The sequence below is a fragment of the Condylura cristata genome, unplaced genomic scaffold, assembly GCF_000260355.1.
Source record: "Condylura cristata isolate star-nosed mole 26May11 unplaced genomic scaffold, ConCri1.0 scaffold00004, whole genome shotgun sequence".
Lineage (NCBI taxonomy): Eukaryota > Metazoa > Chordata > Mammalia > Eulipotyphla > Talpidae > Condylura > Condylura cristata.
The window spans coordinates 61841911-61868436 of NW_004567105.1; the positions used below are offsets into that span (position 1 = coordinate 61841911).

General features: G+C 57.3%; 1 protein-coding gene across 3 annotated transcripts; it reads left to right on the forward strand.

Moving 5' to 3' along the window:
• Window positions 1-447: 447 nt before the first annotated feature.
• Window positions 448-25758, forward strand: CELSR3 (cadherin, EGF LAG seven-pass G-type receptor 3). Of its 3 annotated transcripts, none has more exons than XM_012720242.1 (36): window positions 448-4189; window positions 5587-6237; window positions 6594-6819; window positions 7103-7218; window positions 7577-7665; window positions 7773-7930; window positions 8443-8606; window positions 8805-8930; window positions 9017-9186; window positions 9577-9762; window positions 10306-10419; window positions 10776-10947; window positions 11082-11223; window positions 11315-11435; window positions 11708-11891; window positions 12182-12283; window positions 12501-12515; window positions 13672-13766; window positions 13983-14192; window positions 14419-14614; window positions 14887-15042; window positions 15358-15523; window positions 16039-16206; window positions 16403-16529; window positions 16616-16822; window positions 17043-17217; window positions 17447-17559; window positions 18200-18279; window positions 18696-18822; window positions 19226-19342; window positions 19451-19599; window positions 19828-19943; window positions 20273-20434; window positions 20924-21124; window positions 21879-22767; window positions 24003-25758. In XM_012720242.1, exons 1-36 carry the CDS (start codon window positions 448-450, stop codon window positions 24028-24030), a joined length of 9960 nt encoding a protein of 3319 aa, XP_012575696.1. In that variant the 3' UTR covers window positions 24031-25758. The 3 variants fall into 3 exon arrangements, with proteins under 3 accessions (XP_012575696.1, XP_012575698.1, XP_012575697.1); XM_012720244.1 differs by having other exon boundaries at window positions 20960-21124; XM_012720243.1 differs by having other exon boundaries at window positions 18699-18822.
• The last annotated feature ends 768 nt before the right edge of the window (window positions 25759-26526 follow it).

Consider the following 26526-nt stretch of genomic DNA (forward strand, 5'->3'; position numbering starts at 1 on the left):
AAGAGGGTGGAGCTAAGGGCGGAGAACTTCCGTGCCCTGTTCAGCACCGCGGGCAGTACTTGCGATGTGCCCTCAACAAAGATGGTGGCAACAACTACGGTAGTCAAAATTGCCATGCGCGGTGGGCTATACCACCGGATTTGGGACTTTGGGGCGGAGGTGGAACGAACCATCACGGCGGCCGGAAGCCATGTTGGAGCGGCGGGAGGCGGCAGCAGCGTCGGGGATGCTGTGGTGGGGGCGGCAAAAGCCGAGGCCGCACGCCAAAGGGGCTCTGGCCGCAGAGTAGATGGTGCCCAGAGGGCGGTGGCGGCGCGGAGCGACAGGCCGAGAGGCGGGGGATAGGGGCGGCGGCAGGGGCCTGGGAGGGGGCCCGAGCGGCGGGGCGGGCCCAAGACCCGGACCCGGGCGGGGGACGGTGGAGGCCGTGTGGGAAGGTGGGGGGTGATGGCGAGGCAGCCTCCGTGGGAGGGTCTCAGGGGGCCGACGACCCCGTTACTCCTACTTGTTCTCCTCTCTTTGTTCCCTCTCAGTCGGGAGGAGCTGGGGGGCGGCGGGGGCCAAGACTGGGATCCAGGGGTACCTGCCGCTACGGGGCCAGAAGCGCAGATAGGCGGTGGAGCCTTAGTTCTTTGTCCCGAGCCGCCTGGGGTCAGAAAGGATGGAGAGTCTGGTCTTGGAGTCAGAGACCCTGTTTTCGTGGGGTTCCGAGGGAGAAGGCAAAGCGCTCAGAGTGACCGAGGGCTCCCTGAGCAGCCGGACGCAAGGTTGGGGGCGGAATATGGGGTCCAGGCATTAGGCAGTCGCGGGCGAGATGTTACTGGACAAGGACCAGGGTCTCTGTTATGCTGGCGCCCAGAGGTCTCCTCTTGCGGGCGTACAGGACCCTTGCGAAGAGATAGTCTGTCGCCAGAGGCTATGTCCCCAGGGGTGTTGGGTCCAGAAAACAACTCGCCCTTCCCTTCGGACCTTTTGGTTCGGACTCATGGTTCCAAACTGATGTCCTCCCCGAGGAACGCTGGGAGAGGCTTCCCCCAAAAAGTAGGAACCACGCGCTGTTGCGGAGAATTGTGGGCACCGGGGCGCAGGGGTCAGGGCGAGAGAATTGCAACGTCCCGAGCAGAGAGGACAGTTTCCCGACCGGACTGTTCTCCTGGGTCTGAAGGATCTGGCCCCAGGTTTGATTCAGCACCGCGCATGGCACGGATAGCTCCAGCTCCTGGTTCAGCACCACGCGGGTCTCGGACAGCTCCCGAGCCGGCACCTGAGCGCATGCGCTCCCGCCGTCTCTTCCGCCGCCGCTTCCTCCCGCAGCGCCCCGGGCCGCGCCCCCCGGGGATCTGGGTACAGCCTGGAGCCTGGAGAATGCCCCCAGCGAGCCGGGTTCGCCCCCGTCGCGCCGCAAACCGCCACCCTCAGTTTCCACAGTACAACTATCAGGCTTTAGTGCCGGAGAACGAGGCAGCTGGCACCGCGGTGCTACGCGTAGTGGCACAGGACCCGGACGCGGGAGAGGCCGGGCGCCTAGTCTACTCGCTGGCCGCGCTCATGAACAGTCGCTCTCTGGAGCTGTTCAGCATCGATCCGCAGAGCGGCCTTATCCGCACAGAGGCTGCTCTGGACCGGGAGAGTATGGAGCGTCATTACTTGCGCGTGACAGCACTGGACCACGGCGTGCCGCGCCTCTCTGCCACCACCATGGTGGCCGTCACAGTAGCCGACCGCAACGACCACGCGCCAGTGTTTGAGCAGGTGCAATACCGAGAGACTCTTCGCGAGAACGTGGAGGAAGGCTACCCCATCCTTCAGTTGCGTGCTACAGATGGCGACGCGCCCCCCAACGCCAACCTGCGTTACCGCTTTGTGGGGCCGCCCGCTGCCCACTCCACTGCTGCCTTTGAGATTGATCCACGCTCGGGCCTTATCAGCACCAGTGGTCGCGTAGACCGCGAGCACATGGAAAGTTATGAGTTGGTGGTGGAGGCCAGTGACCAGGGTCAAGAGCCCGGGCCGCGCTCTGCCACCGTGCGTGTGCATATAACTGTGCTGGATGAAAATGACAACGCCCCCCAGTTCAGCGAGAAGCGTTACGTGGCGCAGGTGCGCGAGGATGTGCGCCCCCACACGGTGGTACTGCGTGTCACAGCCACCGACAGGGACAAGGATGCTAATGGACTTGTGCACTACAACATCATCAGCGGCAATAGCCGTGGTCATTTTGCCATCGACAGCCTCACAGGAGAGATCCAGGTGGTGGCACCACTGGATTTTGAGGCAGAGCGAGAGTATGCCTTGAGAATCCGGGCTCAGGATGCAGGCCGGCCACCGCTCTCTAATAATACAGGCTTGGCCAGCATCCAAGTGGTGGACATCAATGACCATACTCCTATTTTTGTGAGCACACCCTTCCAGGTCTCTGTCCTGGAAAATGCTCCCCTTGGCCACTCCGTCATCCACATTCAGGCAGTAGATGCAGACCATGGGGAAAATGCCAGATTGGAGTACTCCCTGACTGGTGTGGCACCTGATACACCCTTTGTGATAAACAGTGCCACTGGTTGGGTCTCTGTCAGTGGTCCCCTGGACCGTGAGTCTGTGGAACATTACTTCTTTGGTGTAGAGGCTAGAGACCATGGCTCACCCCCACTCTCAGCCTCAGCCAGTGTCACAGTGACAGTGCTGGATGTTAATGACAATCGACCAGAATTCACAATGAAGGAATACCACCTACGACTGAATGAGGATGCGACTGTGGGCACCAGTGTGGTCAGCGTTACTGCTGTAGACCGCGATGCCAACAGTGCCATCAGCTACCAGATCACAGGTGGTAATACCCGGAATCGCTTTGCCATCAGCACCCAGGGGGGTGTGGGTCTCGTGACACTGGCTCTGCCTCTGGACTACAAACAGGAACGCTACTTCAAACTGGTGCTAACTGCATCTGACCGTGCCCTTCATGATCACTGCTATGTGCACATCAACATCACAGATGCCAACACTCACCGGCCTGTCTTTCAAAGTGCCCATTACTCAGTGAGTGTGAATGAGGACCGGCCAGTGGGTAGCACTGTGGTGGTGATCAGTGCCTCTGATGATGACGTGGGTGAAAATGCTCGTATCACCTATCTCCTGGAGGACAACCTGCCCCAGTTCCGCATTGATGCAGACTCAGGAGCCATTACCCTACAGGCCCCACTGGACTATGAAGACCAGGTGACCTACACATTGGCTATTACAGCTCGGGACAATGGCATCCCACAGAAGGCAGATACCACTTATGTGGAGGTAATGGTCAATGACGTAAATGATAATGCGCCACAGTTTGTTGCCTCTCACTACACAGGGCTGGTCTCTGAGGATGCCCCACCTTTCACCAGTGTCCTGCAGATCTCAGCCACTGACCGGGATGCTCATGCTAATGGCAGGGTCCAGTATACTTTCCAGAATGGGGAAGATGGGGATGGAGATTTCACCATTGAGCCTACCTCTGGTATTGTCCGAACAGTGAGGCGACTGGATCGGGAGGCAGTACCAGTGTATGAACTGACTGCTTATGCAGTGGACCGAGGTGTGCCCCCACTGCGCACTCCAGTGAGCATCCAGGTGACAGTGCAGGATGTAAATGACAATGCACCCATCTTCCCAGCTGAGGAGTTTGAGGTGCGAGTGAAGGAGAATAGCATTGTGGGCTCAGTGGTGGCTCAGATCACTGCCGTGGACCCTGATGAAGGCCCTAACGCCCATATAATGTACCAGATTGTGGAGGGGAACATCCCTGAGCTGTTCCAAATGGATATCTTCTCTGGAGAGTTGACAGCCCTCATTGACCTGGACTATGAGGCTCGCCAGGAATATGTAATTGTGGTACAGGCCACCTCTGCCACTTTGGTTAGTCGAGCCACTGTGCATGTCCGCTTGGTTGACCAGAATGACAACAGTCCTGTGCTCAACAACTTCCAGATCCTCTTCAACAACTATGTATCCAACCGATCAGACACCTTCCCCTCAGGCATCATTGGGCGCATCCCAGCTTATGACCCTGATGTCTCTGACCACCTCTTCTACTCATTTGAGAGAGGCAATGAATTGCAGCTGCTGGTGGTTAACCAGACAAGTGGGGAGCTTCGACTCAGCCGCAAGCTAGACAACAATCGCCCACTGGTGGCTTCCATGTTGGTGACAGTCACAGGTGAGGAGCCGGGGGCAGGCAAGTGACCTAGTAACTGAAACCTGTCAGGGCCTCAAGGATGCACTTCTTAGGGCAAACCAAAGAGGGTTTTCCAAATCTTCCAACAATTCCTTAAATGCTAGGCTTTGCACCTCACAAGAGCTTTGGACCTTACACTTTAGGTTCACATAGATGCTTAAGTTCTTGGGTAGTCTCCACAGGACCTTAGAAATTTCAGGGCATCTAGAAGACCCTGTAAAGAAGTAAAGAACTGTTTGCTGCCCTAAGAATAGCACTTTTTTCTCTGAAAGGCTAGCGGCCCTGGGTTGATGCTCTGGAGACTCCAGGAAAAGCTAGCTCATAACACATCCTGTGCAGATGAATAGTTACTTTGGGTTCACCCTGACCTTCATCCCATCTGTGCAGGAGAGGGAGACCAATGGAAACATCAACTTATTCTGGTAGCTTCAGGTAGAGAGCAGATGCACATATCCTGGCTGATCTCTAAGGGGCTGATCAGGATTCTGCCCTTTGGGAAAATTGACAGCAGTCTTCCTGCTTCTGTCCTCCCTCTAAAGCCCCAGGCTTTTACAAACCCTTCCCTAACAGGGTACAGGCAAGAGAGCCTCTTGCAGTGCTGCAGATCTGGGTCAGGAAACATTTTTTACTGGTGCTCATCTCCCAGTTTTAGAGCATAGATTCCCAGCATTGCAAGAGAAGGCACAGCCTTCAATTATCTCTCTGTTAACAACTAACCTTTAGGGACCACCCAATGTGTGCTGAAGTCGGGGCACATACATAGCAACTCATCCTCATTTCTTGGAATGGCCACTGAGATCACAGGATGACCCAGGTCTGTGGTGGTAGGCAGCTTGGTGACCCAGAAATGTAGATGGGATGGGAGTTAGGGTCTGAAACCCTCTTGCAGAGAGGAAGCTTACTGGCCCAGAGTTCTGAGGGATGGAGCTAAGTGGTGATAGGGCCAGGGTTCATTCTAGTGCCATGGAAAAGTAGTTTGCTGATCAGAAAAACAGGAGATGGGTGATTCCTGACCTGAAACCCTTCTTGTTTATGGGAATATTTTGTTGGTTCTGCAGTGCTGGGTCATGGGAGCAAATGGCTGGTCAGTAGTCCAGCCTCCTCTTTTTACCCTGAATGGAGGTGGCATGCTGACCATAATAATGTGGGGGAGGGCAGATCACTGACCACTTATGTGTTGGGGGACTTGCCTATCCTTGGGCATTTAGAGGAATTGGTTGCTTCCTGACCCAAGACACTCCTTGTGTTAGAGGGCGGTACAGCAACTTTTTGACACCCAGGCTGGGGATCTTGGACAGTCATTGGTCCCATCCTTCTTGTGTCCTGGGGAAGGGAGCCACTGACTCTAGACTAACCATCGCCTTACCCCTGGCCTGCAGATGGGCTACACAGTGTGACTGCACAGTGTGTGCTACGCGTGGTCATCATCACAGAGGAGTTGCTTGCCAATAGCCTGACGGTGCGCCTGGAGAACATGTGGCAGGAGCGCTTCCTGTCACCGCTGCTGGGCCACTTTCTGGAAGGTGTGGCCGCGGTACTTGCCACACCCACCGAGGACGTCTTCATCTTCAACATCCAGAATGATACCGATGTAGGGGGCACGGTGCTCAATGTGAGCTTCTCGGCGCTGGCCCCACGCGGGGCCGGGGCCAGCGCCGCTGGCCCCTGGTTCAGTTCTGAGGAGCTGCAGGAGCAGCTGTACGTGCGCCGTGCTGCGCTTGCCGCGCGCTCGCTTCTGGACGTGTTGCCCTTCGACGACAATGTGTGCCTGCGCGAACCCTGCGAGAACTACATGAAGTGTGTGTCTGTGCTGCGCTTTGACTCCTCTGCACCCTTCCTGGCCTCAGCCTCCACGCTTTTCCGACCCATCCAGCCCATCGCAGGCTTGCGCTGTCGCTGCCCGCCAGGTTTCACTGGAGACTTCTGCGAGACGGAGCTCGACCTCTGCTACTCCAACCCATGCCGCAATGGTGGTGCCTGCGCGAGGCGCGAGGGTGGCTACACTTGCGTCTGCCGCCCGCGCTTTACAGGTGAGCAGAGCGCCCTCAGACAGCGGGAGAACTACTCTGCAAGTCACTTTTGGGGGACAGGAGGTAGGGTGGGCACAGTTAGAGCAGAAGCCTAGAACCCCACCCAGAGACAATCTGGGCTCTGGGAGAAGCACAGGCCTTAGGGAGGCTGTTTGTGAAGGAGGCGTGACCACGGACAGGGGTGGGGCCGTGGGGGTGGGCTAGGGAGGGGCGGGACTGGGAAGAGAGGCAGGCCTGGCCAAATGGGGGCGTGCTTTCAGAGCTCGTGAACACAGTGCTGGCCTCGGACATGGCAGGGCTGCGGGAGCTGGGGTGGGTGTGGCGGTGACCATCTCTGATCATAGCTTGACCCTTAGGAGAAGACTGCGAGCTGGACACAGAGGCCGGACGCTGCGTGCCCGGTGTCTGCCGCAACGGGGGCACCTGTGCCAATGCGCCCGATGGCGGCTTCCGCTGTCAGTGCCCGGCGGGTGGGGCCTTCGAGGGCCCACGCTGCGAGGTGGCCGCACGCTCCTTCCCGCCCAGTTCTTTCGTCATGTTCCGCGGCCTGCGGCAGCGCTTCCACCTCACACTGTCCCTCTCGTAGGTGCCCACCCCATATCTCTATCCGCCTCCACTCACTCTGTCCCTGTGTACTTCACCCTGACTCAGATTCCTGATTGCTCCCCCCTGTCTTCCCACAGGACACCATGCCTGTGTGTCTCAGTGTCATTGCTCCTGAACTCATGCACTGGCCACACCTGTTGGTCCCACTCTCTCATCTGCTCTTCTTCCCAACCTGGGTGGGCTTCTTGTCAGCAGGGATGGTGGGTGTGAGGAGGTGTACAGCTGTTGACACACCGTGCCCACCCCACCCTGCCCCCAGGTTTGCAACAGTGCAGGCAAGTGGGCTCCTCTTCTACAACGGGCGCCTGAACGAGAAGCATGACTTCTTGGCCCTGGAGCTGGTTGCCGGGCAAGTGCGGCTCACGTATTCCACAGGTGGGTGTGTGGAGGCAGTGCTGCGTGTGTGGATGAGATGGCTGAGGGTGCGAGCCCCCAGTTTGCTCAGGTTTCCCTCACAGCACACCTGAACACACACCTTGTGCCAAAGAGACAAGAGTAAGGCCCTGACTCAGGCAGCCATTCCCTGTGGGAAAGTCTCTCTCGCCAAGAGGTGTGTGCTTCTCTCTCTGTCCAAAGTGCTCTAGTTCAGCCAGTATTGTCACCCGCGTGGGGGAGACCTGAGGCCCCAGGGTTAACCTGGCAGTAGCTGGGCCTGCATGACTGGGGTTGGGGAGAGAGCTGCAGGAGCAATTTAGCAATTCCGGACAACCCTCCACATGCATCCTCTCCACAGGTGAGTCTAACACAGTGGTCAGCCCCACAGTTCCAGGGGGCCTGAGTGATGGGCAGTGGCACACGGTGCATCTGAGATACTACAATAAGGTGGGTACCACTTTTTCATGGGAATATGGGGGGGAGCTGGGATGCCAGGTTCTGCCCCTCAGGGGTTATCTTGGGGATCCTGTTGAATTGTGTGTCTGGGTCTTTAGCCCCGGACAGATGCCCTGGGGGGAGCACAAGGCCCTTCCAAAGACAAGGTGGCTGTGCTGAGCGTGGATGACTGTGACGTGGCCGTGGCTCTGCAGTTTGGTGCTGAGATTGGCAACTACTCATGTGCAGCTGCTGGCATGCAAACAAGCTCCAAGAAGTGAGGCCCGCAGCCCTGGGTCCCCATGTCTTCACCTGCCCAAACCTACCCAACCCTTCACATCCCCATTCCGTACCCCAGCCTACCAAACTCCCTGACTTTCCTCAAACCACCAAATTTTCCTCTTCCTACTTGGACATTCCCACCTCACCCTACTCCCCGCCCCCCGAATTTGTCCCAGACTCACTGCTTCCCCACAGTCTCTAGGCACCCCATTTCCCAAAGTCTCCACTCCCCTTTCTCTCCAATGATGCATTTCCCTATTCTGCACCCTAGAGAAGTGAACCTACTCTTCACTTCTCCATCTGCTACCCCAGCTCTTCCACCTCACCCCAGACCATTTGCCCATCATTAGTTCTCCCTTGTACCCCACTACTAAAGTCCCAGCTCCTCCCTACCCTGACCTACCCCTCCCCCCTCAATCACCTACCTATTCCCATACTTCCTATAGCTCCAGGAGCAACCCCACTCTGGTCCCAGTCCCACCAGTGACCCAGACCCCTGACCTCCAGGTCCCTGGACCTGACGGGCCCTCTGCTCCTGGGGGGTGTGCCCAACCTCCCGGAGAACTTCCCCGTGTCCCACAAGGACTTCGTTGGCTGTATACGGGACCTGCACATTGATGGCCGCCGAATGGACATGGCGGCTTTCGTTGCAAACAATGGCACCACGGCAGGTAAGCCATGTCCCCATAGTAGGGAGATAGGGAGCTCAGCCCATCTCTGATGGCACAAACCATGCCACAGCCTAGCCTTTGGGGACCGGTTCCTACCTGCTGAGGATGTGGCTACATTTAGCCTCTGGGGACCCTCCATGCTGTCTAGCACTCACGCCTTCTCCCCACCATGTTCTCATATCCTCCTTCTTCTCTCAGGCTGCCAGGCCAAACTGCACTTTTGCGACTCAGGCCCCTGCAAGAACAGTGGTTTCTGTTCAGAGCGCTGGGGTGGCTTCAGCTGCGATTGCCCTGTGGGCTTCGGTGGCAAAGACTGTCGGCTCAGTGAGTGGGCAGCTCAGGGCAGGAGGGGCTTGCAGGGCAAGGTCTGTTCTAAGGTGGGGCTGTGACCCTGCTGCTTTTATCCACAGCCATGGCTCATCCCCACCATTTCCGTGGCAATGGCACACTGAGTTGGGACTTCGGAAATGACATGACTGTGTCTGTCCCATGGTACCTGGGGCTGGCTTTTCGGACTCGGGCAACACAGGGGGTCCTGATGCAAGTGAAGGCTGGGTCACACAGCACGCTTCTCTGTCAGGTATGTCTGGTGCCTCCCTTGACCCTCAGCTATCCGTCTCATTATGCCACCGGCGACATTCCTGTGGGTTCAGGCTGTGTCATATAGCATACTCTGGACTGTGGCCCTTGGCCCTCTTCCCACCATATCTTCTGCATAGTGGGGACCAGCACAGCTCTCCTGTGCTATCTGCACCAATCTATGTGATCTTGATCTCTGCCCTCAAACCTCACTGTCAGCACAATGTTTCCCTGGGCACAATGCCATATGTGCCAGATAGAGCTTTGCCTCCACTCTCGTGACCTCTGATATTTTTGATCTCTGAATCCCTGATCTTATCTGCTAACATGTCCAGCCCCATCCCAGTGGAGCTCCAGCCCCAGCGCAATCCCTCTCTACCTCTGTTCACAGTTGGATCGGGGGTTGCTGTCCGTGACGGTGACCAGGGGTTCAGGCCATGCTGCTCACCTCCTCCTCAATCAAGTTCCTGTCAATGATGGCCGGTGGCATGATCTGCGGCTGGAGTTGCAGGAGGAGCCAGGTGGCCGGCGGGGCCACCATGTTCTCATGGTTTCACTGGACTTTAGCCTCTTCCAGGTCTGACCTCTGGCCCTGGGGGCGCCCCTTCCCAGTCTTTCAACCATTTCCCACCTCTAGTCCAGCTCCTCAACTCCCTCTACTGCCCATAGTCTGGTATTCTCTTGATACCCTTGCTTTGAGCCCACCCTGCCAGCCAGGCTGGTCCACCATTAGGTCCTCCTCATGTCAGGAAGTACTTTATTTCTGGTCTGGTAGTGGTGCTTCTTTGCAAGCAGCATGTTGCCTGACTCCTGGAAGCCCCTTCTGGTTGGTGTCTCAATTTTCCCAGGTCAAAATCATGAAATTTCAGGGTCTCTTCTGGAGACCCAGGAGAGGATCTGCCTGCACCCAGCTCTAGACTGCAAACTTCCTCTCCTTGACCCCCCCATGTTCTAACAGGTCCTCCATATCCAGGGACGGCTCTTTCCCTGACCACTCTGCTGCTACAGAGGGGCAAAGCATGGTCATGCAGGGCTTGGCCAAGGCCAACACTGACTCTGGGGGAGGGGAGGGGTTCATCACCTCCCCTTGCTCCCAGTGCTGACTGTCTCCCTCCCCCAGGACACCATGGCAGTGGGGAACGAGCTTCCAGGCCTGAAGGTAAAGCGACTCCACGTGGGAGGCCTGCCTCCCAGCAGTGAAGAGGCTCCTCAGGGTCTGGTTGGTTGTATCCAGGTATGGCCAGCATGGGAATCTGATACGGAGCAGTGGGGTCAGAGGTCAGGGGTGCCTTAGGAGCTTAAAAATGGAGCTGGGTTTGGGGTGGAGGTGAGACCCAGAGCCATCAGATAAATCAAACCTTTGCTGTTGGAGGAGAGTCTGGTTTGGATCAGTGAGGGGCATTCGAGGTCTGTTCCCCATTATTAGGAGTCCCATGGGGACACGGGATCAAGGATAGGAGGTTCAGGATCAGAGGATTTGGGGGCAGTCTGAAGGATGCTGCGTGGCAAGGGTCATCAGACTGAATGGCTGGCTCTGTAGACCTCGGGGCTGAGGTGCTTTGACTTATCCCTTGCTGGCTGTATCAATAGGGGGTATGGCTCGGCTCTACACCTTCGGGGTCTCCAGCCCTACTGCCCCCCAGCCACCGAGTGAATGTGGAACCCGGCTGTGTTGTGACTAACGCCTGTGCATCTGGGCCCTGCCCGCCCCACGCTGACTGCCGAGACCTCTGGCAGACCTTTTCCTGTACCTGCTGGCCAGGTGGGGCCTGGGCGAGGGTGGCAGGGTGATCTGGGCAGGAGCCAGGGCCTGGAGGAGGTGGGGACTGAAGACAGGTGCCTGCTTTCTCCCATGCTTTATGTCCAGTGTCCTGAGCTCCCTGACCCAACCTGCAGGTTACTATGGCCCAGGCTGTGTGGATGCCTGCCTCTTGAATCCCTGTCAGAATCAGGGGTCTTGCCGCCATCTTCCAGGAGCACCCCATGGCTACATCTGTGACTGTGTAGGTGGCTATTTTGGGCACCACTGTGAACATAGGTAAGGGACTGGGGCTGAGACGATGGAAAGATGTTACAGGGGAGGTGGCGTGTCATTGAGAGTGGCATCTCACCGGGTTGTCTACCCTCAGGATGGACCAGCAATGCCCAAGGGGCTGGTGGGGAAGCCCAACCTGTGGCCCCTGCAACTGTGACATTCACAAGGGCTTTGACCCCAACTGCAACAAGACAAATGGGCAGTGTCACTGCAAGGTGCGCCCAGAATCTTACCCTGACCTTTTACCTCTTCCTTGGACATGATTTGTGATTCTTATCCAGCTTTTTGACTCAGGCCCTGAACTCTGACCCCATTTTGTGACCTTGCTGCCATCTCTTGTCCTTGACATGTTACCCATCCACATTTCACGGGATACTCAATCTTTCTCTGGCCAGTGAGCACTGTCCTCTTGACCCTGTTCCCGTGATTCCAGTCATTCCCCAAGCCCTGACCTCTGACCTCAGGCACCTGACCCGTTCTTAAACAGGAGTTCCACTACCGACCTCGGGGCAGCGACTCATGCCTGCCATGTGACTGCTACCCTGTGGGCTCCACCTCGCGTTCATGTGCACCCCGCAGCGGCCAGTGCCCCTGTCGCCCTGGAGCCCTTGGTCGCCAGTGCAACAGCTGTGACAGTCCTTTCGCAGAGGTGACAGCCAGCGGCTGCCGGGGTGAGCAGGTCCCACCTAGATCCATGTAGGGAGGGCTGGCTCTGTCATGCTGCCACCAAGCATCATGGCATGCTTGGCCTCTTGGGTACGGACTTGGGAGGCTTCTCCTAAAGAACAGCACTTACACCCAGGGACCCCCACATTTATGCTCAGTACTTTGATGGCCTGTTAAAGAATCTGACCAGCTTATATGAGACCAGCTTCTGTGAGACTGGGGGTGGGTGGGGGAGGGAAATAGATGTGGCTGTCCGTTGGCCCTGGGCACTTGGCTTAGTACCTCCTCTCCCTAGTACTCTATGATGCCTGCCCCAAGTCCCTGAGATCTGGCGTGTGGTGGCCCCAGACCAAGTTTGGCATCTTGGCCTCAGTGCCCTGTCCTCGTGGGGCCCTGGGTGAGTATCTAGGGGGCCGGTGCATTTCCAAGGTTGGGGGTGGGCCTTTCCTCTGACTGTTGGAGCCACTTTTTTCTCTGAGTTAGTGGCCTTGTTCCTGCAAAGAAGTGGGAGTAGAGTATGGGTCCACGTGGGCCCCTCACTACTGCCTAGGGATTCTGGGTCTCTTCCCACACTCTCATTGAGCCTCCATCTATTTCTCTTGGCTTCTGGGCAGGATTGCGGGGTGCAGGTAAGGGGTACGTGTTTGCTCAGGTGCGCTGCCCCCTCCCACTGCCAGAGCTTTTGCAAATCCCTCCTGCTGCTTGAGGTCCCTGCAGACCCCTTCCTGCTGCGTGAGCTCTCTAAATGCTATTGCAACTGCTTGAAGCCCCTTTAGACCCCTTTCTGCTTTTTGAGGACCCCAGAGACACTTCGATGCCTGAAGTCCTCAGAGACTTCTCCCCACTGCCTGAGGTCCTTCTATACTTCCTAAGATCCTTGCAGACCCCAGCTCACATTCTGAAATTGCTGAAGGTCTCTTACTGCTGCCTGAGGGCACAAGACTTCCCTTCTTTTTGTTTGAGGACCTACAGGTTCCCCACCTCCCACTGCCCAAGGTACCTGCAGAACCCTTCCCACTGCTTGAGGTCGCTGCAGTGGCTGGACAGACACTATGCGTGCATGCTTGTGTGTCTGTGTGCGCATGCATGCCTCTGTGAGTCAGTCCTGGGGGCTAGGGGCCTGTGTTTAAACATGTTGGGGTCCTTATTGCTAGTGGCCACAAATTTCCTCAAGGTTCAGGCCATTCCCATTCAACTGTCATCCTAGTCCCACAGACAGGGCGAGACAACAGCGAAGATACCACTGGTGCAGTTAAAGTCTGTGTGAGAACTCCTGCCCCACCTCCCTTTGGTCACAGAATTTTCCTGAAGACCTGGCCTGCGCTAGCGTGTCTGTATGCCTTTGTGCGTGTGAGAGGGAGTCCGCGTGTCCGTGTGCTTGTCCTGAGGCCCTTGTCTGTCTTTGTGCAGATGTGAGCACCGGCATGTGGCTTGCCTCAGACCAGGTCTGCGAACCTGTCCTGGCCCATGTGTGCGCGTGTGTGCACACACGTGTGCGCTTTCACCTGTGTGTGCTCGTGCATGTGTATGCGCTTGCGTAGACCTGCCCTTGTGCTCCTCCTCTAGACACTTGGTGGTTCACAATGGCCCAAGGACCCCTCAGGAGTTGACTGGCCGACAGCTGGGTTCTGCCTGGGCTGCGGCCACTCTGGCCAGGGGTCTAGGTGCACTTGCACACTACGATGGTCTTTGCTCCAGGTTCCCCGGGAAAGAGAGGGTGCTGTGGTCACCTTGTCAGCAAAGGTATGCGGGCCTCTGGCTTGACCATGATGTGTCCACCCCCAGGGGCTGCTGTACGACTGTGTGACGAGGACCACGGTTGGCTGGAGCCCGACCTCTTCAATTGTACCTCCCCTGCCTTTCGAGAACTTAATCTGCTGGTGAGACTGTGCAGACTTTGCCCTGCACCCAAGGCCTTCCCTGCCCCTGACCTCAGCTTTCCCAGGCCTGTGATGGGACCCAGACATCACACACCAGCCCTTGGCCTCCAGGCTTTTTCTGGTTGCCCTTTATTCTAGCCAAATCCTTCTTCCTCTGAGGCTTTGAAAAGGCCTAAGAGACCACACAGTGACACGCCCTCATCTTTGTCCTGGCAGCTGGATGGTCTAGAGCTGAACAAGACAGCACTAGACACAATAGAGGCCAAGAAGCTGGCTCAGAGGCTGCGGGAGGTGACTAGCCACACTGACCACTACTTTAGCCAAGATATCCGAGTCACTGCCCGCCTCCTGGCTCACCTGTTGGCCTTTGAGAGTCATCAGCAGGGCTTCGGGTTGACAGCCACACAGGACGCCCACTTCAACGAGGTGGGGCTGCTCCCTATGCTCCTGACCCCCAAGCCCTGGACTTCGCACTCTGGCCCCTCCCGACCTGGGGGGAGTGAAGGTCCTGGGATCTCCCTCTTCCCTTGCCCTCCTTCCCTCCCTGCTTGCCTGCTGGGGCCTCTCTGGCACCCTAACAGACCCCCAGACCTGCCCTGTCACTTTACATACCCTTGCCTGGCTAAGCTCACTTTCATCTCCCTCTTCCCAGAATCTGCTGTGGGCTGGTTCTGCCCTGCTTGCTCCAGAGACTGGGGACTTGTGGGCAGCACTGGGGCAGCGGGCCCTGGGTGACTCCCCAGGCAGCGCAGGCTTAGTGCAGCATCTGGAGGAATATGCAGCCACCCTCGCCAAGAACATGGAACTCACATACCTGAATCCTGTGGGGCTGGTGACACCCAATATCAGTGCGTGATAGGTGGGGTGGGTGGAACAGGGCTTGTGAAAGGACATGGGCCTGGAGGTCTGAGGGGCTGGGGCTATTGGTGCCAACATTAACGACAGGAGGCTGCCATTAATTGGTGCCACCACTGTCTGCCCTTTGCAAGTTCATGCCCTGTGCTGGTAGCAAGGGGGCAGCAGGTTGTGGGACCTGGTACAGAACGGGAGTAGGAGGGAGCGAGACCCTCGGCATAGGGAGGAGAGCTTGATGGGTCTCCCCCTTCTTTCTCCTGGGCAGTGCTCAGCATCGACCGTATGGAACACCCCAATCCAACCAGGGGGACCCGTCGCTACCCTCGTTACCACAGCAATCTTTTCCGGGGTCAGGATGCCTGGGATCCCCACACACACGTGCTGCTACCATCTCAGTACCCACAGCCATTCCCGCCTGAAGGTAAAAGCCCAATTTCCCTGTCCCTCCGCCCCAAGCCAGATGCCATCTGGTCCTCCTCAAGATCTCCCCCTTCTCTATGTTACCCTGTGTGTGAGACCCTCCCATGTCAGCCTTCTGCCCCACACGCTGACACACCCACCTCACCTTGCCCGGTGATCCTTCCAGGCTCCAGGCTGGGTGCTCATGCCCCCATGGTCCCACCTCCCAGTTCTGAACTACAGGGAAGAGTCCACACAGAGCTGGACTTGTGGGTGTTTGGGGTCAGATGTCACTGACAGTGGCTCTTCCCCCCTCTCCCCCCCCTCCCCCCGGCAGTTCTGTCCACAAGCAGCAGCAGCACAGAAAACTCCACCTTCTCAAGCCTGGCGCCCCCACTGGAGCCCGAGCCTGAGCCTGGTATCTCCGTGGTCATCCTCCTGGTTTATCGTACCTTGGGAGGACTGCTCCCCGCCCAGTTCCAGGCTGAGCGCCGGGGCGCCAGGTACCACGCATGGAGCTACCCTCTGTCCCCTCACTCCTGAGCTTCCTACAAGTCTCTGCTCAGCCTAGCACCCCCTTTTCTTGGTGGACAAGTGAGCAGGTTCACAGACATACTTGTGCTCTCCCCTCTCCATGCGGGGTCCGTGTGAACCATCTCGAGTTATGCAGAGTAGTACACAGACAGCGCTGCAGATGGGGCCATCACAGGTAGGAGAGCCACAGAGCCAGGTCCAGGCAAGGAAAGACAGGCCAGGTGGGGCTAGCAGGAATGGCAGACCGAGGTGCAGACTGGGGTTGCTCAGATTTCCTATTCAAGTGTGAGCAGTGGGCCTGAATCCCTTAGCTGTGGAGAACCTGTCATGACTGCAGAACCTGGACAGCTCAGGGAGGCCATGGACCCCTAATGTTGGGGTCCTCCCTGACCTTTAACAGCCATGGCAAATAGCATGGAGATAGGAGGAAGCAGGAGTCTGAGCTCACCAGCAGGGTTCAAGTTCAGGCGGGGTGTCTTCTCAGGCTTCCGCAGAACCCTGTTATGAACTCCCCGGTGGTCAGCGTGGCTGTCTTCCATGGGCGCAACTTCCTGAGCGGTGTCCTGGAGTCCCCGATCAGCCTTGAGTTCCGCCTGCTACAGACGGCCAATCGGAGCAAGGCGATCTGCGTGCAGTGGGACCCGCCTGGCGCGTGAGTACCTCTGCTCCGGAAACCCTTGGCCCCCCTTAGCCCCTGGGAGCCTGTCTGTTCCTGCTACTGCCCCACTCCCTGAGGAATGCTGCTGCTCAACTCCAAGCCCCCTCAGTCCCTCCCCACCTCTCCCAACCCAGTCCTAGCAATGGGCCCACCCCAGGGGCGTGTAGGTCTAACTGCCCTGTGGCCACAGGATGAACCAGCATGGCACATGGACGGCTCGGGACTGCGAACTGGTGCACAGGAACGGGTCCCATGCACGCTGTCGCTGCAGCAGAACAGGCACCTTTGGGGTCCTCATGGATGCTTCTCCCCGAGAGGTGGGGCTGTGCTGAGGATCCCGACAAAGTGGGAGGGTCAAAGGGCAGAGGGGCCAAACCTCGCAGTGACCATCTCTGCCCCACAGCGGCTGGAGGGCGACCTGGAGCTGCTGGCTGTGTTCACCCATGTGGCGGTGGCAGTGTCTGTGGCCGCGCTGCTGCTGACCGCGGCTGTCCTGCTCAGCCTGCGCAGCCTCAAGTCCAACATGCGCGGGATACACGCCAATGTGGCAGCCGCCCTGGGGGTCGCGGAGCTCCTCTTCCTGCTGGGCATCCACAGGACCCACAACCAGGTGCAGGGTCAGGGCTGGGGTGCCTGTGTCCTGATGGCCTCATTTGGCCTGGGCAGACCTGGGGCCAAAGCGCAGCCTCAGGTCAGGGATGTTCAGTTTGGGGCCGGGTGCTGGGCTGAGGTGCTGCGCTTCAGGGGCAGGGTTGGGCAGCGCTGTCTGGGGTGGGTGTCAGAGGTGGGGCAGGGCAGCAGGGCTCCTGACTCCCCCTCCCTGTCTTCAGCTGGTGTGCACTGCGGTGGCCATTCTCCTGCACTACTTCTTCCTCTGCACCTTCGCATGGCTCCTCGTGCAGGGGCTGCACCTCTACCGCATGCAGGTGGAACCCCGCAACGTGGACCGCGGTGCCATGCGCTTCTACCACGCTCTGGGCTGGGGCGTGCCTGCTGTGCTGCTGGGTGAGGGCCCTGCCCACTGGCTCCTTCAGGCCTGTGACCTGCCCCTGCCCTCACCATCCACCATATAACCTGACCTCTGTCCCTGCCTCTGCCCCAGTCCTAATGATAACCCCCAGTCTCAACGCCGGGGCCAGGGCTCAGGGAGTGACCTGCTCTGCCCTCAAGCCCAGCTTCTCCCCCTATGTGAGAGGGTCAGCCGCTCTACAGACACCTCCTACCCACCCCCCAGGCCTTGCTGTCGGGCTGGATCCTGAGGGCTATGGGAACCCTGACTTCTGCTGGATCTCGGTCCACGAACCCCTCATCTGGAGCTTTGCAGGCCCTGTAGTCCTTGTCATCTTGGTGAGTGTCCTGCACTCAGTGCCACTTGGGGACAGGGTGGCAGTGTCAGCTGAAAGCTGCCAGGTTATAGCCTGCCAGTCTGTTTCTTTTATTTGCTTTCACCAATTTATTTTATTTATACATAAAAGAACAGGGGTGCAGGCCAGAGGGGGGGGTGAGCAGATTCACCAGAGACAGAGTGGGGAGCAGAAGAGGTGGGCTGATGAAATGAGGGGAGCAGCAGGTGGGTCAGGAGAGGTCTGCTGTGCCCGATGTGGGTCAGCTCCCTGGCCAGGGATGGAACTCGTGCTACAGTGGCTGCAGAGAGCTTGGTAGCGCTGTGGCTTAACCTGCATCACCAGGGAGGCCATAGCCTCAGTTTCTGTTCTCTGGCCACTGAGTGACCGCAACTACTCAACCACGACAGAGATGGGAGGAAGGCATGGGGTTAGAGACTCAGCTGCCTCTCTACCTCTGTGTTCTTCTCCATCTCTCTGGTTCTCTGCCTTTTTCTATGGTCCGTCTTTGACTCTGATCTCCGCATGTGTGCATGTGCTCATGCTTGTGTTCTCATCGGTGCTGCCTCTCTGTGGGTCTGTCTCTTACTATCTCCGTCTCTCTCTGCCCTGTGTCTGTTCCACATGTCCGGCTGTGGGTCCAGATGAATGGGACCATGTTTCTCCTCGCTGCCCGCATTTCCTGCTCCACTGGGCAGAGGGAGGCGAAGAAGACCTCTGTGCTGTGAGTTGGCTGTCTCAGGGGGAAGAAGGATTCACAGGATGGCAGCCCCTTCCTAAGTGGGGCTAGGGTCCTGGGAGCATCTGTCATGCAGGCTGGGTGAAGTGCCCTCCACCTGGCTTGAGGTCCCTCTCTGGTGCCTTCACCATACTCTGGTCTCACATATGCTTCCTCCCTGCTGTTTCTCATTGTCCCCTGGGTTCCCCAAGAGCCTCCTATGGCGGGGTGGCTCAATTTGCCCCCTGCCCATGTGTTCCCACTTATCTTTCATGTTTTCTACCCATGTCTCCTCATGGCTCCCTGAGCACTCTCCTGGTTCCTTCTGTGACCTCCCGTCTCCCCACTTCATATGCCTTCATGTCCCCTATGTTCTCCCGTGTCCCCTGTATGAGCCCGCATGACCCTTCCATGTTCCGCAGCAGGACCCTTCGCAGCTCCTTCCTGCTCCTGCTGCTGGTCAGTGCCTCTTGGCTCTTTGGCCTCCTGGCAGTCAACCACAGCATCCTGGCCTTCCACTACCTCCATGCTGGACTCAGTGGGCTCCAGGTAACTCCAGTGCCCTCCCACACCTGGGCCCCGATGGCGCTGCCACCGAGGGGGTCCAACCCTGGGCAGGGTGTGGGCTCCAGACCCAGTTCTTCTGGATGACTGATGCCAAACTGTGCTCAAACCGGATCCATCTCCACCAGCTCAGAGGCTCCTGGCCACTTGCTGGTCCATGCAGCTCTGTACTAACTCTGCTGCTCACACCACTCTTACCTCTCAGTGCCTCTACTGATTTTCCTTGTCACCCTCACTGGGGTCCCTGGGGCTTCTCGCTGTCTCTAGCTAACATGTGATGACTGACCAATCCCCACCCCTATAAAAGCCCTCACTGACCCTGACTGACCCTTCGGTGATCCAACTCTGATCTTCTCTGACTCATTTCTAATCTCTCCCTGACCTCCAGGGCCTGGCGGTGCTGCTGTTCTTCTGCATCCTGAATGCAGATGCTCGGGCGGCCTGGACACCAACCTGTCTAGGCAGGAAGGCTGCGCCTGAGGAGACCAGGCCAGCACCTGGGACGGTGAGGGGCCCTCGGGGCTTGGCCATCAATTGGGGGCCTCAGTGGCCAGTTTGCATTCTCCAGGGTTCGCACTCTGGCTCACACTGTGGTCTCCCTTACACTCCCCAGGGCCCTGGTGCTTACAACAACACGGCCCTCTTTGAGGAGAGTGGCCTCATCCGAATCACTCTTGGTGCCTCCACTGTATCCTCAGTGAGCAGTGCCCGCTCTGGCCGGACCCAGGACCAAGACAGCCAGCGGGGCCGCGGCTACCTCAGGTGAGTAGAGGGTCCTCCCATGAGGGGGACACACTGCTCAGACCAGCCTCACTTCACCAGACGTTAGCATTACCAGGTTTTTGGGTGGCGGCCCCACTGGTCTTGGTCATCTGGGCCTCTGCTGCTGGCCTCTTGCTCTACACCCTCACAGTCATTCCACATGCAACTGGCTGTGCTCTAAAGCACCCCACCCAATCCCATTTTGACTGGTGGGGCTTCCTTTTCTAGGGACAATGTCCTGGTTCGACATGGTTCAACTGCCGACCACACTGACCACAGCCTCCAGGCTCATGCCGGCCCCACTGACCTGGATGTGGCCATGTTCCATCGAGATGCTGGTGGAGGTGGGGACCGGGACCAGGGAAGAGGGCAACAGAAGCTCTCTACTCTGCTCCCCTTCCTTCTACCCCAAACTGGGGGAGTGGCTGACTGGGGAGAGCCACTCACCCCACCCCATGTCCCTGCCCCAGGAGGCACCTAGCCACCTAACCCGGTTCTCCCGATCATTCCCGTCCCAGCCCGTCCCAGCCTGTCCTTTGTACCCTTTCCCCAGGGCCTTAGCCCCAGTTCCCCTGCTATAGCCCCCCCAAGGCCCTCAGCTCCAGGCTCTCTCCTTACTCCCCAAGTCCATGCCTCCCCGAGCCACTGCTACGGCTGCCTTTCCCGACTCCAGGTGCAGACTCTGACTCTGACAGTGACCTGTCCTTGGAGGAGGAGGAGAAAAGTCTGTCCATCCCATCTTCAGAAAGTGAGGATAACGGCCGGACGCGAGGACGTTTCCAGCGTCCCCTTCACCGGGCAGCCCAGAGTGAGAGGCTCCTCACCCACCCCAAAGGTGAGGGGGTCCACACTCCCCTTGGGTATGACCCAGGGACCCTGCTATCCCCCAGGGATTCCCAGGACAACCTATTGGGAACTTGGGGTCATTTCTGGGGCCCCTGTACCCCTTCCCCCATCCAGCCTCCTAGCAGTATTCTGCCAGCTAGGAATAGGCTGGGCCACAGAATAACAAAGTCGGGGGTGTTGCAGAGTTATAGGGATATATAGAGTGAGTTATCCCTCCCTCAAGTTCTCTGAGGACTGGGGTTAAACTGGTCTTCCTGACACCTCAGCTATCAGGTTCTGCCACCCCATTCTCTGGCCACTTCTAGTCAGGAGCGAGAGCTATCGGTAAACCCACCTGCCTGCATGGGTCGCTGAGCCCTAAAAGACATACTTAGCTCAGTGAGCATAGTGACAGGTTGAGTCATTATAGTTTGGATCACCGGGGCCATGAGTCACTAGATCAACCCAGAGACTCCTATAACCTACCCTGGCTCCACAGATGTGGATGGCAATGACCTCCTGTCCTACTGGCCAGCCTTAGGGGAATGCGAGGCAGCTCCCTGTGCTCTGCAGACCTGGGGCTCCGAAAGGCGCCTGGGGCTGGACACCAGCAAGGACGCAGCCAACAACAACCAGCCAGATCTGGCTCTGACCAGTGGAGATGAGACCTCCCTGGGTCGGACCCAGCGCCAGAGGAAAGGTAAAATCCCTGACTTTGGCCTGGCCTTCAGGGACCCTGGAGAAGACCCATGCCCTGACCAGGAGATCTCATCCTCCTAATCCCAAGTTCACAGGTTCCCAAGTACACAGGGAGCCTGAGAACTCCTCTTGCTCTGATCTTGGGGTTTTTGCTCTTCTACCCTGCTTCTTTGGCCCCCAGGACTGCTCCACCTGACCTGAGAATGTCCTGCCTCTCATACTCTGCCTATACCTCAGAGACTCTAGCAGCCACCCCCACCTAGGGGATTCCTCCCTCCCCTGAGCTCCAGTCTGCTTACCAGGGACCCTAGGAACTGTGCCCCAGAATTCTTCTAACCTAAATGGTTTTGCCCTCTACCCTGCTTTATCTTCACCCCAGAAGTTGTCTCTGTCTTCACTCTACATCACAGGGTTCCTAGAGACTGCAACTGCCCAACCCCAACCCAGGGGCTTCCTGGCGTTTTGACAGTGACCTTTGTACGAAGCTCTGGGGGTGTCCCCTCCCCTGGCCTCAGGGGAAGGTTTATCTCTAACCCTCTACCACAAGGACTCCTAACCTGAGAATTACTGTCTCTACTCAGACCCTGCCCTGCTGCCTCTTGGAAATTCCCAGGGGTTGCCTCCGCCCCTCCCCTAGGAGTTTCTGTCCCCAGCTCTGTCACAAGGATCCCAGGAGCTCCCATATCCCCAGGCCCACAGGGTTCCTGTCCTGCCCCCCACACATGTATGTACCCTGTCTCCCATTTGTTCCACAGGCATTCTGAAGAACCGGTTACAGTACCCACTGGTGCCACAGCCACGAGGCACCCCTGAGTTGTCCTGGTGCCGTGCGGCCACCTTGGGCCACCGTGCTGTGCCAGCTGCCTCCTATGGTCGCATCTATGCCGGAGGGGGCACAGGCAGCCTTTCTCAGCCTGCCAGCCGCTACTCTTCCCGAGAACAACTGGACCTGCTCCTCCGGCGGCAGCTCAGTCGTGAGCGACTGGAGGAGGCCCCTGCCCCAGCTCTGCGTCCCCTGAGTCGACCGGGTTCTCAGGAGCGCCTGGATGCTGTGCCAGGCCACCTGGCGCCCAGGGGTCGGGGCAGCACCCTGCCGCGGAGGCAGCCGCCCAGGGGCCACCCTGGGGCCACGGCTGGCCGGTTCAGATCCCGGGATGCATTGGACCTAGGGGCACCCTGCGAGTGGTTGAGCACACTGCCCCCACCCCACAGTGCCCGGGACGTTGACCCACAACCCCCACCTCTACCCCTGTCTCCCCAGAGGCAACTCTCAAGGGACCCCCTTTTGCCATCCCGGCCCCTGGACTCCCTGTCCAGGAAATGGAACTCAGGGGAGCGACTAGACCATGTACCTAGCCGGCACCCTTCACGAGAAGGCCTCGGGCCATCCCCACAGCTGCTCCTTGCGAGGGGGGACCCAGCCAGTGGCCCTAGCCACGGCCCCTCCACAGAGCAACTGGACATTCTCTCCTCTATCCTCGCCTCCTTCAACTCCTCGGCTCTCTCCTCCTCTGTGCAGTCCTCAAGCACGCCCTCTGGCCCTCACACCACTGCCACGCCTTCTGCCACAGCCTCTGCACTTGGTCCTTCCACACCGCGCTCTGCCACATCCCACAGTATCTCGGAGCTGTCACCAGACTCAGAGTAAGCAGGGGCCCCGCCACCTGCTCACACCTTCATTGGTTTTGGCCAGCCTCCTCTGCACCCTGCCTAGCGTTCTGCCAGGGCAAGGGGGTTGGCACAGAGGTGTGGCCTCAGGCTCAGTCAGGGGACCACAGGCTGGAAGCAGAAATGACCGGGAATGGGAGTGGGATTAGCTAGCAGGGACTTGCCAGCTATGTGAGCAGGCAGCCTCCCTCCCACCCCTTCTTGCGCTAAAGAGGACAGATGGATGTTTTCTACTGGGCTTGAGCTCATCCAGGGGGCCAGGGCAGGAGCCGAGGCCTGTATGTGCCATGAGGCAGGGAGAAAAGGAGGGGTCTGCTTGGGAGGCTTTATTAAGGGGGCAAGAAGGAGTAAGAGTGGGACAGAAGTAGTTCCAGGATATCAGTGCCTTATACGCCAGCCTAAAAAGCAAAGTTTGAGGGTAAATCATTCAGCCAGTATCAAGTTCCTACTGTCTGTGGCACTGTGGGCGACCTCGGGCATGCCTGTGCGCATCTGTGCTTAGGACACACAGGAGTTTGGGGGAGGGTGAGAGCGGGGGAACGGGAACCAGGAGTTACTAGACCTGAAAACCAAAGGAAAGTTGAGTTGTAAGAAAGCAAAATAGCTAGGTCAGGCTCTTTGGAGGCCTTTAGAGTGAGCAAGGTCTTGGGAGGAAGGGCGTCTCAGCAGTGGGGTAGGAGACCTAAAGAACTTGAGGAGAGTTTGGGGAGGACAGAGAAAGGACAGAAGGGCAGGAGATTTGGGGACCTAGTGCCAGGGCTGGAAAGGGTGATAGAGGAGGGATGAGAGGGAGTTGGAAGTACCCTCTCGTCCTCCTGCAGCCTACCTTTGGGGTCTGGCTGTTGGGGGGGTGGTTTGGGCAGGGGTCCAAACTCTGGGTCACTCTTGAGCTCTCTAAGCCTCAGTTTCCTCATCTATAAAATGTGTCAAAAGAAATTCTGAGATGCAGATTTTTGAGAGAAAAATCCGTCAAGTTCTTAACAGCATCTACATGGCAGGGGCTTGCTAAGTGCTCAGAGAAAGCACTGAGGCCTTTTAATGACCTGGGGGAGGGGGAGGGAGTGTCCAGCATCAGTAAGGGACTCTGAGAACTCTGGGATGGGGAGCAGGGGACTAGGGCAAAAGTGAAGGAGGAGTGTGCCAGGGCTGATCCGCAGGATTCAGAGGCCTCTTAGTAACCACCATCTTTGATCTCAAATTCAACTCCACAGAGTTCCCAGAAGTGAGGGTCACTCCTGAGAGACAGACATGGACGGGGAGCAGCCGAGGGCAATGGAGGATTTGGGCAAACAGAAGAGACTCCAGGAGTCAGGGGCTGATCCCTGGGCAGCCTCTTCTCATCCCCAGCTCTCCCTGTTGCTGCAGCGCTGAGGTTCCATGCTTGTCTGTGAGCATGTGAGCATGTGTGAGGCAGGTACAGGGCAGGCAACTGAGGGGAGGACTTTTATACCTTTTGTACCTTTGTAACCAGAGAGATATGCTTATGTTATTTTTCAGCTTTTCTGTCTCCCGGGGTTCTGAGGCTGGGCTGGGAGGGGGAGGGGAACAGAGGGAGAAAGATGCAGTTTGGCCCCATTTGGGTCCTTGGCAAACGGTATATTTTTTCTCACATCACACTGGGGTGGATCAGAGGAGGGGCAAATCCCTCCACACCCCCGCCACTGGCCTGAATATTGTCAGGACCCAACGTGCAGAATTGATCTTTGCTTATTCGTAGATGCCCCAGGGCCAAACTTTTGGGGCTGGGCATTGGTCTTGGAAACAGGGCTCCTCTGACCACCTCTCAGGGGCTCGCTCATGCCACCCCTCCCCGTGGATGTGGATGTTTATCACGTGGAGTCCCTGCCACTTACTGCCTTATAACCTAGGACTGATGCTGTGGGTGCTGGCGGAGCAGCAGATGTCATGTTTACAGAGCAAGGCTTCCCTTTCTCCCACGGGGAGGGGTGTAGGCCTCTATTCAGACATTCCTGCCACAGTAGATGAAGGGATCACTTGGCATCCCTGGCCCTGTGGTGAGCAGAAGTTGTCTGTGGTGCCATTTGATTCCTTGACATTGCCCCTTGCAGAGCTTATTCTGAAGGGTAGGGTAGGAAGGTGAGCAAAGGAAGCAGAAAGAAGGGAATTAAAGACACAGAATGTAGGTGCCACCGCCTCCCGTGTTTACAGGAACCTCCTCCCCAGCCCTGGGCACCTGGGCTGTAGGAAGTAACTCACTCCCACCCTACTTTACTCCCTTCTGAAGGGAAAAGTGACTGTTAGGACCCTGTTCACAAAACTCTCACTTTTATTACTTTGTCTGATGTCCAGAACTGGGGACTTTTGTGTTACTTTGTTTACAAGTCAAGATTTAAGCATTTTAAAACTTTGTTTACAATTTAGAACTTTTATACTTTGTTTACAGTTAAGAATGTTTTTTCTCCTTTGTTTACTAGCGAAATATAAAGTGGGAGAGGGGCTTGGAAACCCACCTGTGAGAACCGGGGACCTGGTCACCTTGAGTGGGTTTTTAACCCCTAGCTCTCCTAGGCCAAAGGTCAGCGCTGAGTCCCTGTGAACAGCACACCCAGAAGGCCTTGAGAGTAGACACCCTCTTACTACTGGGAACAGTGGATGTGCAGGGTTGTATGTGTGTGTGTGTGTGCATTGGGGAGGGGGGTTTATGCAGCCACCTCCCTCCTGTCGTACTCTTGGGAGGCAGTTTCCAAGGAGATTAAAAATTCTACTTGTCTGACTGGTGCCAAATCCCACCAGCCAGGACCCCAGCTCTACTTACCCACATGACCCCAACCCTTGAAGGTTTGAGGATCTGTGTGGGAAGAGGGGGTTGTCCTTGCTATGTCCTAGGTTCTATAGATGTTCTCTCTGGGGGTCTCCCCCCTCCAGCCTAGTGGCCCCTTTACCTGTCTGTGTAAATTGTTCCGTGAAGCCGCGCTCTGTTTTGGGAATAAACTTCTATAGAAAATGGTTATTGTTTAATTCTGTTTGGGGTAGGGGCTGGTGTAGGTTGGTGGCTGTGGGTATTTAGGCCAGACTGACATTTGGGAGAAATTTGAGCTCTTCCCCTTAACCCCAAGAATATTCAGTTATTTTTAACCTGTTTCTTTGGGATATTTGGAACAAGTTCCCATCTCTTTCCCCCTGAATTCTGACCCTTTCCCTTGTGATTGGGAATTGAAATATGAGCACAGGTACTGAGAGAACCCAGCCCCCACCCTGGTTAAAGTAGAGACTTCCTAAGTCTTCAATGAACCCTGACCTCATTTTCCCAGACCAGGGGTCAAACCCGGCCTAGAAACCATCCCTGCTAACCCCTCACCCCCGGTGAGCACCAACTCCTACCAGCCTCACTGGAGCTGGCAGGGACACCTCCTACCTATGCAGTCTGGGGGAGAAACTTTTGGGGCCCTGCGTAGTGGGGAGAGGCAGCTCTGCTTAATTTCAGGCTTGGGTGTCCAGAGTTGAAGACAGGCATTAGGGACCTTCAGCGCAAGGTCATGGGACATGCTTGCTCTCTGGAAAACCTGAGGGTAGTGCCCTCAGTTAGATGCATGAGCAGTTCTAAAGACTCAGGATACCCCCCACCAAGTTAACCCAGGTTGCCATCAAGACCCCAGGCACCCTGCCTCCTGGGGGTTTCCTCTCTCTGCAAGAAGCCGAAGCATGAGATCAGCTCCATCCTACTCAGAGGACTGAGGCGCGGCTAAGGCCAGCCCCAAGAGGGTCCGAGGTCTG